The following is a 14128-nucleotide window of genomic DNA, read 5'->3' as shown; positions in this document are numbered from 1 at the left end:
ATGAGATCTCTTCCTTCTCCCCTCTCATTTCCAAGGGAAGGAAAGCGACTTTTCATGCCTAAGGCAACGAGAACAACTTTTGACTGAGAGAACAAAGAAATTCACTTGTCGCATTTTACCCTCTTCTTCATGAAAAAATTGTTAAACTCCTGCAGCAGACTCTTTTTCTTGTTCATTTTCTCTGCAAAAAGAAGGGGCAAAAAAAAAAAAACATGCCTAGGTTTCAAAAACTGGACTACAGTTAGGGGTGATTGGTTTCAAGGTTGGTAGGTTTCGGACCCAAAAACGTGGAATTTATCCTATCAAAGTCGGTTGTCAATTTTCAGAAAGGAGAATCAAATCGGAATCGGAACAGGCCGCTTCCCTGATAGACGCGGCAATCAAGCCTAGCTTTAATATAACTATTCGTTCAGTGGGTTAGTGACTAAGGTGATGTTGGATTTCCAGGAGTTTCGAGATTCCGAACGAATTTTCAACACGTCAAAATATATATTATCGTCTCGAAAAAATAGCCGTTACGAGATGGTGCCCCGTCCTTTTCGACATGGGACTACACAAGTTCCGGTTCGTTTTAAGTTGGTTCGTCTTTTTTTCACATTTTAAAACTTTGACTTTCTCCCATAATTCGATTCATCTCTGTCCAAAAAAAGAAAGGTTCGCTGTTGATTTTTTAAGTGTCCGAGCGTCCCGACACTCTGCACAAGAGATGCGACGAAAACTAGACCTTAATCACGCCGAAGACGGCAGAAAGATTCATGCTCGAAAGACCATAGGAACCTCCCGGAAATCCCAAACGAACCTCAAACCGGATTTTTATTCTTCGGCGGGTGCGGGTTCATCGTTCCGTGACGGACCATTATTTTCATCCAATCGTCGGAGATGATCAACTTGCGGAATTACGAAAATATAAATGCGGGCGATGCCCGCGACTATAATCGCTCGCCCGGAATTAAAGAAATATACACATCTACATACATATAGATTTGGGACTAGGGTTATAAATGGATGTGATTTACTCTTTGCTTGGTGAAACATTACATGGGGGCATTGACAGGAGCAATGAATGACGCATTGACCGTGGAGCGAAAGTTTCAACATCATCAAAGAAAGACAGCACTAGCCAGCACCCTTTGCCTTTAGCTAGAATTGGCAAAATTTGGACATGATTCGGGGCGAAGCAAATGTACTAAAAAGACAGAGAGAGAGAGAGAGAGAGAGAGAGAGGCGAAAATCCCTGATCCGACGGAGGGGGAGGGGGTCGGGCAGTGCCGGGGAGGCTGCTGCGGCCATCGGACGGCTGCGATCGTCGTGGCTGCGTACGGTGGTCGTGCCATTTGTCGGCGTCTGGGGAATCCCCAGAAAGGAGGCTACGACAATAATGCTTTTCTTTTCCCTTCCCCTCTGCAAACCCACTCCTTTGTCTTCTTCATCTGACCCCGCCTAGTGTTACCTTTTTTTTTTTTTTTTTTAACTTGTCTCCTGTTTTGTTTTTATTTTATTTTTTTAATTTATGTACTGAGGTAATAGTTTATAACACCACTAAAATACAAGGAATTGGAATTGCCACGTAATAATATCCTGAAAAACCTCCGACTTTATCTTGAGGTGCAATTCTATGATAATTTCTGTTTTCTTCTCATGAAAAACCTTTGGCTTTTGGTCTAATCTCGATTTTACCCATAATAAAATACTAACTTAAATCTACCGAGAGCTTTTTTTATTTTTTTGGTCTTATAAAAAAACGACGGCTTTTACTTGAGTCTCATGTTTGCCTGTATTAACTTTCAATCCAAAATCACTTTAGTGATGTGATATTTTCACGTCATTACTCTAGTTTTTTTTTTTCATATCCAAATTTTATATCCAATAAGATGTCTCGTGGAGATAAATTTCCTTGTTGACTCGAATGACGTATTATCGGATATGAACTTTGTTTTAAAAAAATTTGCAGTAGAATCGGGACTAACCTAAAGTTACAAATATTTTGCAGTACATGAAAAAAATTAAGGGGAGAATTGGGAGTAAAACTGAAGTTGAGGTTCTTCCATGGGGCAAAGAAAATGTCTATGGTAATGTCGTGACTGGACCTAAAATTGAAGATTTATTATTGGACAAAAAGACATTTAGATTCACAATTGAGACTTAACCTTAATTTGATGGTTTTTCAGAGTATTAAGCCCTTGATCCTACGTCGCAAGGACAACTCTCCAATGTTCGTTGTTTCCTCCTCTTGATTTTGCACGTACTGGATGGTCATTATGCTCATCTGTTGGTAGGCAACTTGCTCATTGTTGTGCTGGATCAAGTCAAGATGTCCCTTTCCACACGTTTCTTTTCTTTTTTCGACACGTGACAGAAAGAATGAGATAAATTTTGGATTTGATGGAGTTTTTTTTTTTTTGGATTTGATGGAGTATTTTGACGGGTCACGAATTGGGTAAAAAAATATAGGCGGAAGTCAACACGAGTGATCCGACTAGGACATAGCATTTTGTGACTGATGAGGATCGAATGTGTGCTCCAAAAATTAAAGCGCGCGCGCAAGAAATTCACATGCATTTCTTGAAAATCCCGTAAGGCGCACAGGATGAAACTTCAAAAATAACAAACGAGAAAAAAGGACAAATGAAAAGTTCGCTGGTCTAGACGCACTTAGCGCGATGCCGTATCGCCGGCATCGTTGGTCCCTCCCATACATTCACCTTCCTGATGGTGGCAACTCTCTTGCCCCTCGGAGGGAGACGGTAACATAAGCAGCTGCTATCGTGATGGTGATCTCTATCGAGTAGACCGGCCACTATAGCGATTGCGGCCTGCCTCTATAGTTTGACCGCCATGTCTATGTCACTTTCATACAGGGTTTTGCCCCCTAGAAAAAGATCGAACAGGACAAATGCCAGGCATTTCTCGTACCATCTTATCTTATTCTAGCCAATTTCGTTTCTTGGCGATCAAATGAAAATCTAGGACGAGTCGAATGCCAACTTCCATGAGTCAATTTGAGCTCTCCCTTTCTCTCTCTCCGTCAGACCTTCAAATTGACTCGTTTATCCCGTTTTGACTCCATACAATAAAATCTAGCGACTCATATTGCTAAAATACTTTCATATTTAACACAATCAAGGAATTTTTTTTTTTTTTTTGTAAATTTTTCAAGACATTATATTGCTAAAACACTATGAACAATTTTCTATAATTTAAAAAAATCTGTTTTTTTTTTCCTTTTTTTTCTTCTAAGTCCAACGAGATATGGCAACCTTGCCGGATTTCCAAGAAAAAAGAGAGAAAGAAAAAAAAATAAAAAAAAAAAAAAATTAACAATGACTTGTTTACTATCTATTTAAGCTTATTAGATAACATATTTATGACCCATTAAGTTGTTAGATAACACATTTATGACCCACTTAAGTTTTTTTTTAAAAACATTTAAGGCAATCCATTCATGACCTATATCATTGCGCACGGGTTAAAATATGTGTTCTAGACCCATTTTGCCACATCTGCTCTCCATCGACATAGTTCATATGCACACCTTTATACATACATGGTGGATGGATTGCACCCGTACCTCGAGATGGATCCCACAGTAGCATGTGAGTTTACATATCCCATGTCGTGTGGACCACCGTTCATAAATTCATGCGCATTTTAACATGCGTACGTGCTCATCAGCGCAAAAAAGGTTATGAAAGTATCTCTAGGGCTACACTATTTAGCCAAATCAAGGAGCATTGACAAATCGTAGAAGAAAAAAAAAATCTATAAATGGCCTCTTCTGGGAAACATTGCCCGTATTTGTCTTGACCAAGGTACCATTAAAAATAAGCTTAAGTGGGTCATAAAGGTTACTCAACAACCTAATTGGTCTTAAATGAATTTTAAATATGTCATAAATGGGTTCCCTGACTATCTTTTGTCTTTTCCTCGTTTTCTTTTATTTTTCATTTTACGAAATTCGGCAAGCCCTCGCCGAACCGAGAAGAAAAAAAAGGAAAAATAAGAAAATAAAAAAAGGAAAGAAACTCATATTTCCTTGCCCAATGGCAAGCCAGGGTTGGGCGACTGTTGTTAACAAGATTCGTGCGGGAGGAAAAAAAAAAAAGATAAGATTTTCGATACTCGGCCTCTAAATCGAAACGTGATTCTTTGCAAACATTTACTTTTGAATAACTGCGATTAATGAAATCTGCGGGGCACAAACTTTTGGTTATCCTTGTGATTTTTGTAAATTCTTAATAGACTATGGTCAAACATTTTTTTTAATGATAAATCGATGTTAATTTCATGTGATATCATGCTTTGCATCTCTATAGGTGTCATGCGACACAGATTTCATGTGACATTATGCTTTGCACTGTTAAGGTGATTTTACTATAAACGGGGCCAAAGAAAGGAAAAGTTGGGATTTTTGTGGGGCAACATGGCAATAAGACCGGTCACTCCACCATAATCGGGACATAATAAGAGGAAGCAAACAAAAAAATTAGTTAAGAGGACACTGGAACTTTTATGTGAATTCGGTCGGAGCGCCTGTCCACAAAAAAAGCAAACGCAAGAGTTCCACCTTTTTTTTTTTTTTGGTCTTTTTTTTTTTTTGTGTCAAAGCAAGAGTTCTATTTTAAACAAAAGGAATTTACACACTCGAATCATTCAATCTCCCAAATATTTATCGGTTTCGAATGAAACCCAACAGTCCTGACCTAACCTAATGGTTCAACACGATCCATCACAATATTCCAATAGAGAAATCCACAAAGAGAAACCATGACACCCTTTTAAGACGACTCTCATGCGGTCATGAAAAATAATATTAACATCGAATTTGGAAGGTGAGTTCTATTATGGATAAATGGTTTCCCGCCGTGTGGCATTCTTTTCTAGACACGTAGGCCGGGAGTAAGCTTGTCCGCCGATTTGGCCAAATTTAAGTCACTAATTCAACGATTCATATCCCGTAATAGTTTCAAATATTTTAAATATAGAAAAAGGGGAAAATGCATTTAGATTAGAGTTAACACCATAAAAAATTTCAAATTAGTACACATATGACAAATTTGCTCCAAACAAATTTTTTGACCACGTTAAAACCATAAATTGGAACACCAATGACAAATTTACTTCAAACTAATTTTTTAACCACTAAAAATTTCAAGGCGATACATCAACGATAAAATTACCCTTTGTTAATTTCTGTTAAATTGGATTATTATAATGATATACTTGTGACAAACGGAGGGTGAAAAATCATAAGCCGATGCACATATCGACTGTCCCGTGTCATCAAGTTTAGTAATTTGAATGTAAAATTTAATCAAAATTAACAAAGGATAAATTTATCATATATGTATAAATTTAAAGTTTTTAATTCTTCAAAATTTAATTTAAAATAAATTTAGTATAGATATATATTATATATATCGATTTAGGATTTTTAGCCCTCCAGATTAGGCAAAGGACCTCTTCACTAAACATCATCCCATCAATGTTGTCTTCCCTGTGTGTTGTAATTTTCTTTGTTCTGTCTACAATTTTTGACAACCGTTGTCCACTGAGAAGCGAGAAAGGACACTGACCCTGGTCTTGTCATTTAGCACCTGCTTATCACCACCACCTCCACCACCACCACGACGCCAACCCCCAACAAGTAACAGAGAGAGAGAGAGAGAGTGTGGCCATCCACAAGCAGAGAACCAGATGGTTAGGGTTTTTAGGGTTTTTACTTTTTGGGACCTGAGCACTTTCTCTCTCTCTCTCTCTCTCTCATTGTAAACAGCAACCAGAAAGAGAAAAGAAGGCAAATTTTCTTTTTGATGATTTGATCTCTCTCTCGCTGTCAATTCTCGCCATTTGATTAATTATTTAGTTGAGTTAAATGTAATATAATCTATAAATATAATTGTATAATAAGCATATCTGTTTCCCAAGAAAAAACTGAGCTTGGGGCACTTTTGCCATAAAATCAGAATAGAATAGAATAGCCCCCCCCCTCGCTCCTATAAAATAGTGATAATCCTACCGATACATGACACCACCACCCTCTCTCTGCGTTTCATTGGTAACAGTAGTACTACTATCTGTCGCAGGCGCCGTTCTCCTTTCCTGCACACCTCTTTCTCTCTCTCTCTCTCTCTCTCTCTAACATCATCTCTTCCATTGGCCTCCCTCTGTTTCTCAGCTCTCGCTGTGACGATCATAATTCTCGCAATCCTTCGTACCCTTTGAGCGAAATCCGAAGATGGTGAGCACCCATTTGAATTTTCTCGAGTTTCTCCATGCTCTAACGCTAGAATTCTTGATTTATTATTATTTTTTTTTATGCCTTGTTGTTTTTGTGTTTTTTTCCTTTCATCAAACAGTTTGTGGGGGGTGAAGCGCACCAGCTGCAGCTTCCGAGGTGGCTGCAGGCGCTGCTGACGGAGAAGTTCTTCAACGCCTGCATAATTCACGAGGAGGTCCGCAAGAACGAGAAGAACATCTTCTGCTTGGACTGCAGCACCAGCTTGTGCCCTCACTGCTTCTCTCTCCATCGCTCCCACCGTCTCTTGCAGGTTGGTCCTCTCTCTCTCTCTCTCTCTCTCTCTCTCTCTCTCTCTCTCTCTCTCTTCTGGGTCTGATTCGTGACGGAGCGAAACGGTTTGATTGATTCTCAGATAAGGAGGTACGTGTACCATGATGTCATCCGGCTGGACGATGCTGCCAAGCTGATCGACTGTGCTTATGTCCAAGTGAGTGCAAAGAGAGCAAGAATAATTCGAATTCTTTGATCTTTCACCACCCCACCCCACCCAACTCCTCTCTCTCTCTCTCTGTGAATTATGGGCTTTGCCTCTATTCTGTCCTGGTGATGTTTCACGGCTTGCTGGAGTGAGACATCTCTCCTGTTGGATTCTTGCTACCCCATAAGAGTAATTGATTCTTGGTCTCACGAGACATCTGATATGGCCTCTTCCATTTCAAATGGATGGGTAGATTAAACCATACTGACAAGGGAAGCACAAGGACATGGGTCTCCGTGTTTTCTCTTTATAAAAAGGAAAACCATGTTTCATTTTCAAGGAGGGCTTTAAGGTTTCTTTTCTATTTACGTTTTTTTTTTGTTTTGTTTCTTTCTTTTTGGGGTTTCTTGATTTCGCAGGCATACATAACAAATAGTGCAAAAGTGGTATTTTTGAACCAGAGGCCGCAGGCGAAGCAGTGCAGAGGCTCCGGTAACACCTGCAGCACTTGCGAAAGGAGTCTCCAAGACCCTTTTCTCTTCTGTTCTCTTTATTGCAAGGTACTTAACCAAAAAAAAAAAAAAAAAAAGAGCTGATAGTGATAACTATGGAGTTAATGAAGCTGATGAGACCTCCATTAAAGCTCTGCTTCTGTTTATTAATTACCCCAATAGCGACTTCTTGGTTCTTTGCTCTTCTCTAGGGTTTCTAGTCTCTCTTTTTGCTCTTGATCATTTTTCTTGATTGCATTAGCACTTTAATTCAATTGGGTTCTCAGGTTTCCCCATAAATCTCCTAATTCTTGGAATTTTGGCAACCTAAGTTGAGTAAATTCATCTGGGTATTGTCAAGAATCTACTTATCTTCGCTTTGTTGTTCTCTGGTCTCTCTCTCGTTAACTTTTTTTTTTCCCTGCGTGCAGATTGACTACCTCATTAGGACAGAAGGTGGGCTCTCCAACTATCTCCTGGAGTGCAACTTCTTGCCCCTGCCCGACCCGGGCCTGGACGACGGCCTCCTGACCCCCGACTCGGTCCTCGAGCTGGCTGGCTCGAACCGGACAATCTCCAGTGGATCCGGAGGGTACGGCGGGGTCGGGTGCAAGGCCCTAGCCTGCACCGCGGCCACCGACTTTGTCGTGAGGAAGAAGCGGACCAGCATGCTGGTCTGCAACAACAGCCCGTGCAGGCCGGTCGAACCGGCTTCGGCGAGCCTGATGAACCGGAGGAAGAAGACTCCTCATAGGGCTCCTCTACACTGAAAAACATTTGGGTATGGTCAAAGACTCAAAGGGGAAGGTATATTTAGCAGATTGGCTTTCATTTACTTAGGTGAAAAGAATGAAACTTTCAGGGAATTACTGGCAGAACATCCCCCAATTTTGTGGAGAGAATTGCTCTTCTCTTTCTAGTCTAGGAGGTGATTTCTGTCTTCAACTTATATAAGTTCTTCAATGGCTTTTTTTGTGTTCTCTTTTCTATTAATTTCGTGTAGAGAGGTTACAGCAAGTGGTGATAGTATAGTGACAGAACTCGGTCATTGCTTTTCTTATCCAAATTTCAAGGTTAATTAGAAGATATGTATATCTGACTACTTAGTGATATACCCTCATTGTTGTGCTTATCTGACTAATTTTAAGGAATCTCATTTGTCTTTTGGTGCCCCTGATGAATTTGCAATGCTGCAAAACATGAATTTTCTTAGGATTTTTCCTTGCCTCATGATTTTCTTCAGCAACGTTTGTCAGAGTCCTAATCTCATCATTAGCTTCAAAGGATTTCTTCAAGCCAAAGGGTAGGTTGTGTATAGCTTTTGGGATACGGTGGGAATGTTGGAAAGATAGATGAAAAGAAAAAAAAAAATTTAGTCTACACTTTGTTTTGCTTTATGGTTTTGAAGTTTTAGTTACTTTTGTGTTGATTGAAGAGAGGACTTGGGGAAATGATGTGCAAGGAAATCTCTAAATTAACTCACCGATTCTTTAGTTTATATCTAAGATTTGGGGAAAAGTGGGGGGGCAATAATCGGGAAAAAAAGACAATTGGAAGAAGTTTATGTTCAATTAATTAATCTCTTCTTAACTCTGTAAAACAGAATAAAAAAAATATGATCCATTACCAAGTACGAGTGGTGACCAGTGGGAGAGAGAGAGGGTGAACAGGAACCCTAGGTGGGAGAGCAGTGAGGAAGATGACAACGTAGTGTCCCACAAATCTTGATGGAAATCCTGGGATTTTTGCATGCCCCGACACAACCAACCGGGCTCTTTCGTTTTCTTTGCCTACCTTTTTCTAGTTCCCAAGGACAGTATGTTGACAAATCAGGGCGCTGGGGAGAGGGGGCACAACAACAACGGTTTCTCTTTTATTTCTTTTGTTCGTTTGTTAATTTTTTTTTAAGCCTCCCTCCCTCCCTCCCAATTTCTCTCCATTTGAGGAAGAAGAGAGCACGACCCGCTCGGTCATAATAAGACCAGGTGTCACGGATCTGAGGTTCCGTGATCGGTACCCGATCGCTGCGGCGAGCGGGACTTGAGGTGTCTTGGTCTCTAGGGTTTTGTTTTGTTACGAGGATTCTAGATTGGCTCTTATGTACGGTATTGGGAATTGCGTACTTAAGACAGTTCATGTATTTAATGAGGGAGATGATAGTCTTTGTAATTATTAATAAGGGTAGTGGTGGTTGGGGAGAGTGAATTTAGACCGTTGGATCAAGAGGGGAATTAACGGTAGTAATTGTAAGGCCTCGTATGTAAATAGGGGTGCTTGCTCCCTCATTTTTATCACCCAACACTTAAGAAATAGAAGTACATTCTCTCCTAGAGCTCCTTTCTCTTCTCTTTTTCTCTCTACGATATGAGTACGCCGGTGACCGATTGATATCCTGGGGAAAGGCTTGGCTTAGGCGATTCGACGAACCGAAGGAAGCTTAAGTTTGCCGCAAGTTCTTACATGCAAGCGTCGGCCCATGACACAAGCCTAGTAGCAAAATATTCGAGTTACGAAATATTAATCCCACCATACCATGAAGACAATCAATGTATTGAAAATTATAATATTTTTTATTTGATTAATCAAGGCATTTTTTTTAGCAAACTCCCTTACTAATTGAAGTGATTAAAATAGTAAGCATGTTCAGTTGAGTTCTAAACATGTCACCGGTACTCTCCCTCTACATGCGCATTAGGGTATTGTTAAAGGCTAATCCTTGACGCACTTATTAGATAAATTTTGGTTTTCAAATGTAATTACGCAAAACCCAGGAATCTACAAAATATTATAGTCCTAGATATGAAATACAATAAATTTAATGGAGTAAATCTTGTCATTTTCAAACAAATATAATCTTTTCATTTACAAATTTTTTTTTTAAGAGCTTCGCCAAGAAAGTCAAAATTAAAGCAAAATTTATTGAAATCTCAATGTGCATGCAGATTTTTTTGTTATGTCAACATTTTTATACATGCAATAGAATTGATTATTCACTTAGAAGTAGAAAGAAATATATGCGAGTGTCCCACTATGTCATGATATAGATATGCACGATAGCAATTGTTTCGTCTATATTCAACCCCATATAGACTCCATTATCATGTCCATAAAATTTGAACGTTTAAAAGTGTAATTTGAGTTTTTTGCTGTTAATAAAGTATTTGAATAAATGTAAAGATAAGAACCCGTGTGAAGCATGGACAAGAGCACTAGCATTGCATTGAATCCGTACATTTTCTTTAATTGCTTGCTTAACAAGTGCATCGAGGCACCAGTTTAAAAAGAATTATTTGAAAAGTACCCATTAGCTAATCCGATAAGGAAATATTGCCATTTCTAATCATTTTGAATGTGCCGCGTAATCTTGATACATACATAAATAATGCATTACAAGTATATCTTTGTGGTTAACATGTTTAAAGAGTGCCCCTCAGGAAATCCCTTAACAAGATTCTTTGAAGAAAAAAAAGGGAAAAATAAAGTATATGGCTCATAAACTTTAGCTCAATATATAATGCGGTCTTTGATTTTGCTATTCCCAAAGGGAAAAATAAAGTATAATGTACAACTTAGTCCTTGAACTATAAGAAAATGTCCAATGTCGTCCTATGACTTGAATTAATGGAAGGATCGCATTTAACGTCTCCCTACGGTTCGGGGACTAAGTTGAACATCTTTCAAAAATTTGAGAACCATATTGATCAAATAAAAAATTCAAAAATCATATTGGCAAGAGTTCGGGGACTATATTGGTCGATTAAAAGTTCAAGATTACATTACATATTAAATCAAAATTCACGGATCATTTGTATCATTATAAACAAAAAAAAAATACAAAAATCCTACTTGTTATGAGACAATCAACTTCACTAGATAATAGCTTTGCTATTCCCAAAGCATAATTAATGCCTCTCCGCTGAGTAACCATTAGACCCTCTAAAATAAAATGCTTTTCATTTCCACTGAATACACACACTAGCGAGTATTCCAAAACGACTTGTATTATTCTTAGTATCCGTTTGCCTTATGAATTCATGATTTAACCTCAAGTCGAAATCTCATTCAATTCTATAGCTAAACCAGATAATTTCAAAAGAAATAAGAAATACTCGAGATATCCACATCCACATCCACAGTCACCTGAAGTTGATGCAGAAATTTCCCATGACTGCTTTGGAAAAAAAAGACAAAGACAATTATTTTTTCACGGGACTATAGTGGGAATGTCAATAAATACTTTTTGTCTGACAGTCGAGAGAGCTGGACCGAACATCTTAGCATGGGATTGTCCAATTTTTTCTCGACGTGACACTTTGGTCCCGAGAGCTCAGAGGAAGAGATCCATATCATGATGCCTGATACGAATCAGTCAAAAAGAGTTGCTTCCCATGCATTGAATGCATTGATTTTGTGGCTTGAGCTGTCGTTTTCCTTCCTTAACTTTTCTTTTATCTTCTCATGCTACCGTATATTTACATTCGAGTAAAATTTCTAAACTTCTTCGTCTAAACTTTACGGTATTCTTGAAAATGAAGGGGAATTTTTTTAAAAAATTAATAATATAAAAGGTAGATTTCTATCGTATATTAACATCTCGTGCCTGGATCTCTCTTTTGGTTTTTTTTTTGCTTAAGAGGAAAAATACAGATTTAAACGACACGCGTGAGGCTGTCGTTTTCCAAATCTAAGCCTATGGGGCTGATGAAGTTCGAATGTATAGATGTGAGCTTTGCTTTGTTCTTTATCTCGTGTCTCCCCACATTTATTGTGACGTGTGGAGAGGATTCGGGGAGATCTTTTATTATTTTGTTCCGGTCTTTGTGGGGTTCGATTTCCCGAGCAAGTGAATCGGAAATAGAGGGGTAAGTGACAAATTCAATGATACAAGTCCATGGAGATTTGTTCGAGTTACCAATATTTTAACGGAAAAAAAATTATCAATAATGTCTTAAATCTATTATAGCTCCATTGATTCAGTTTTAAACTTTTTGTATTTATACCAATTCAGTCATTCCAGCCAATTTCGATCGGAAATCGCCGACGTGGCTCGACCGGTGTTGACGTGACAATTTTCAATGAGATTTTAGTATCTTTTATTTTCTTTATTTTTTATTTTCTTTATTTTTTCTCTAGCCGATTGCCGGACTTGGCAACCGGCCGGAGATATGGCCTGGCGAGGTCGACCTCACTAGTGACCGGGTAATGCCGGATCTCATTGCCCTCACGAGTCTGATCTCGTGAGGCCACACCTCACCGCCCCTTGTAAAAGGTTTAGAATTGAATTGGTCGGAAGGACCAAATTCGTACTAATGCAAAATATTTAGGACTGAATCGACATAAATGTAAAAGGGTTATGATTGAATTGATACAATTGCAATAGATTTATGACTTTTTTTTTTTTTTACGATTATTCCGTACAAACCAAGCACTGGCTCGTCCTACGGGTGAGATGATTTTGTTGTACTTGTATCCGAACTCTCGATATAATCTTACTCGAGATAGGACACCAATAAAAATAAAAGTTGCCAAACGCTGCCTTAGGGTTCTTATCTGGGATTTGCTTCTCTTCTTTCATTCATCCTTGACTAGTCCTGGCTCATCTGGCCTACCCTCTCCAAAACCTTGTATGACCCCATTTTTGGATATGAATAGTAAATTTTACCGGTCATAAATTACCTCTGGAAGGTAAAAATTTCTGATCTTCAACACCATGCTCAGTGCCACATTGACCAAAGAAATCTCTGTTCTGCTTTGTCATTGCATATCTACTGGTCAATGCATGGATTGCCTTGCATAAACAGGAAAAATTACCAACAAAGCCTTATATCTAGTACGATAGAGTCGATTTAGTCATGAACTAATTTTTTTGCTAATTGAGTCATAAAATTTTTTTCATTTGTGCAAATGTAGTCCATCCGACCAAATTTAGCCAGCCGGCACTGGCGTGGTAATTTTCAAAAATATTTTTAAATATTATTTATTTTATGTTTTTTCTTATTTTTCATTTTCTTTCTTTCCTTTTTTTTTCTTCTCTTTCTTTCTCCAACTGGTCACTGGATTGGCAACTAGTCACTGGTGAGGCCGAGCCTCACCGGCCTTCCCTCTAGACAGTTGTTGAGTGGTTAGCTAGAGGAAGAATGAGAAGAAAAATAAGGAAAAAAAGGTAGCAAAAAATAAAAAAATTGAAGTAAATATAAAATATTATTACAAATTGCTATCCCGACAGCATCGATCGACGTCTACGTTGGAGTGGGCTGGTCAAAGTTGGTTGGATAGATTGAATTGTCACAGATGCAAAATATTTGTGACTTAATTGGCACAAAAAAGATTTAAGGTTGAATCAATACAATTGTAATAGATTTAGGAATTTTTTAAAAATTTTCCCGCACGAATATGTTCCTAATAAATTTTTGGTGTCGCGACTTGTCCAAACCGTTAGGGTTTTCTGATTTCTTTGCTGATATTTCTAATCCTCTTTTTGATAAAATAAGTGGATGAAGTCACCAAACTAGGAGTTAATATCTCGTAATTCTTATCTATAGCAACAATGATCCTCTTGAATAACATGGACTAGGGACCATGCTCTACTCATGAGCCACGTCCATAAGATATTTAGTCTTTAATTTGATGGGGTATGTTTCATACTCCACGTCCACAAGAAGGCATGAGGGTCCAGCATTATATTGGTAGTTTAAGCTTAGACCCATGAATAAGTATTATATGAAAAATATCTTTCTCTTGTAACTAATAGTTAAAATATAGAGATGTGACGTGCTAATTATAGTGAAAATTTATATTGTGTGTATCCTTAATTTAAGGGAAAATTAGAATAAATCGAAAAAATTATCCAAAAAGTCCCAAACCTGTTGTATGTCGGCCAATTTAGTCTTAAACCTTTCAATCGTGTCAATTTAGTCCTAA

The 14128-nt window shown here is 38.3% G+C and overlaps 1 protein-coding gene across 1 annotated transcript; it reads left to right on the top strand.

Moving 5' to 3' along the window:
* The first annotated feature begins 6046 nt into the window (after window positions 1-6046).
* LOC115727694 (protein RGF1 INDUCIBLE TRANSCRIPTION FACTOR 1) lies at window positions 6047-8333 on the top strand. Its single transcript, XM_030657957.2, has 5 exons — window positions 6047-6238; window positions 6357-6548; window positions 6651-6725; window positions 7136-7276; window positions 7639-8333. Exons 1-5 carry the CDS (start codon window positions 6236-6238, stop codon window positions 7975-7977), a joined length of 750 nt encoding a protein of 249 aa, XP_030513817.1. The 5' UTR covers window positions 6047-6235; the 3' UTR covers window positions 7978-8333.
* The last annotated feature ends 5795 nt before the right edge of the window (window positions 8334-14128 follow it).

Source organism: Rhodamnia argentea, chromosome 3, assembly GCF_020921035.1.
Source record: "Rhodamnia argentea isolate NSW1041297 chromosome 3, ASM2092103v1, whole genome shotgun sequence".
NCBI classification, from domain to species: domain Eukaryota; kingdom Viridiplantae; phylum Streptophyta; class Magnoliopsida; order Myrtales; family Myrtaceae; genus Rhodamnia; species Rhodamnia argentea.
Note: the sequence above shows the minus strand (reverse complement) of the source record. Positions and strands in the feature narration are given on the sequence as shown.

Bases quoted from the DNA above. Each gene is read 5' to 3' on its own strand.
- LOC115727694 (XM_030657957.2), top strand. The intron at 6,726-7,135 runs GTGAGTGCAAAG...TTGATTTCGCAG, and splicing joins TCGACTGTGCTTATGTCCAA to GCATACATAACAAATAGTGC. The intron at 7,277-7,638 runs GTACTTAACCAA...CCCTGCGTGCAG, and splicing joins TCTGTTCTCTTTATTGCAAG to ATTGACTACCTCATTAGGAC.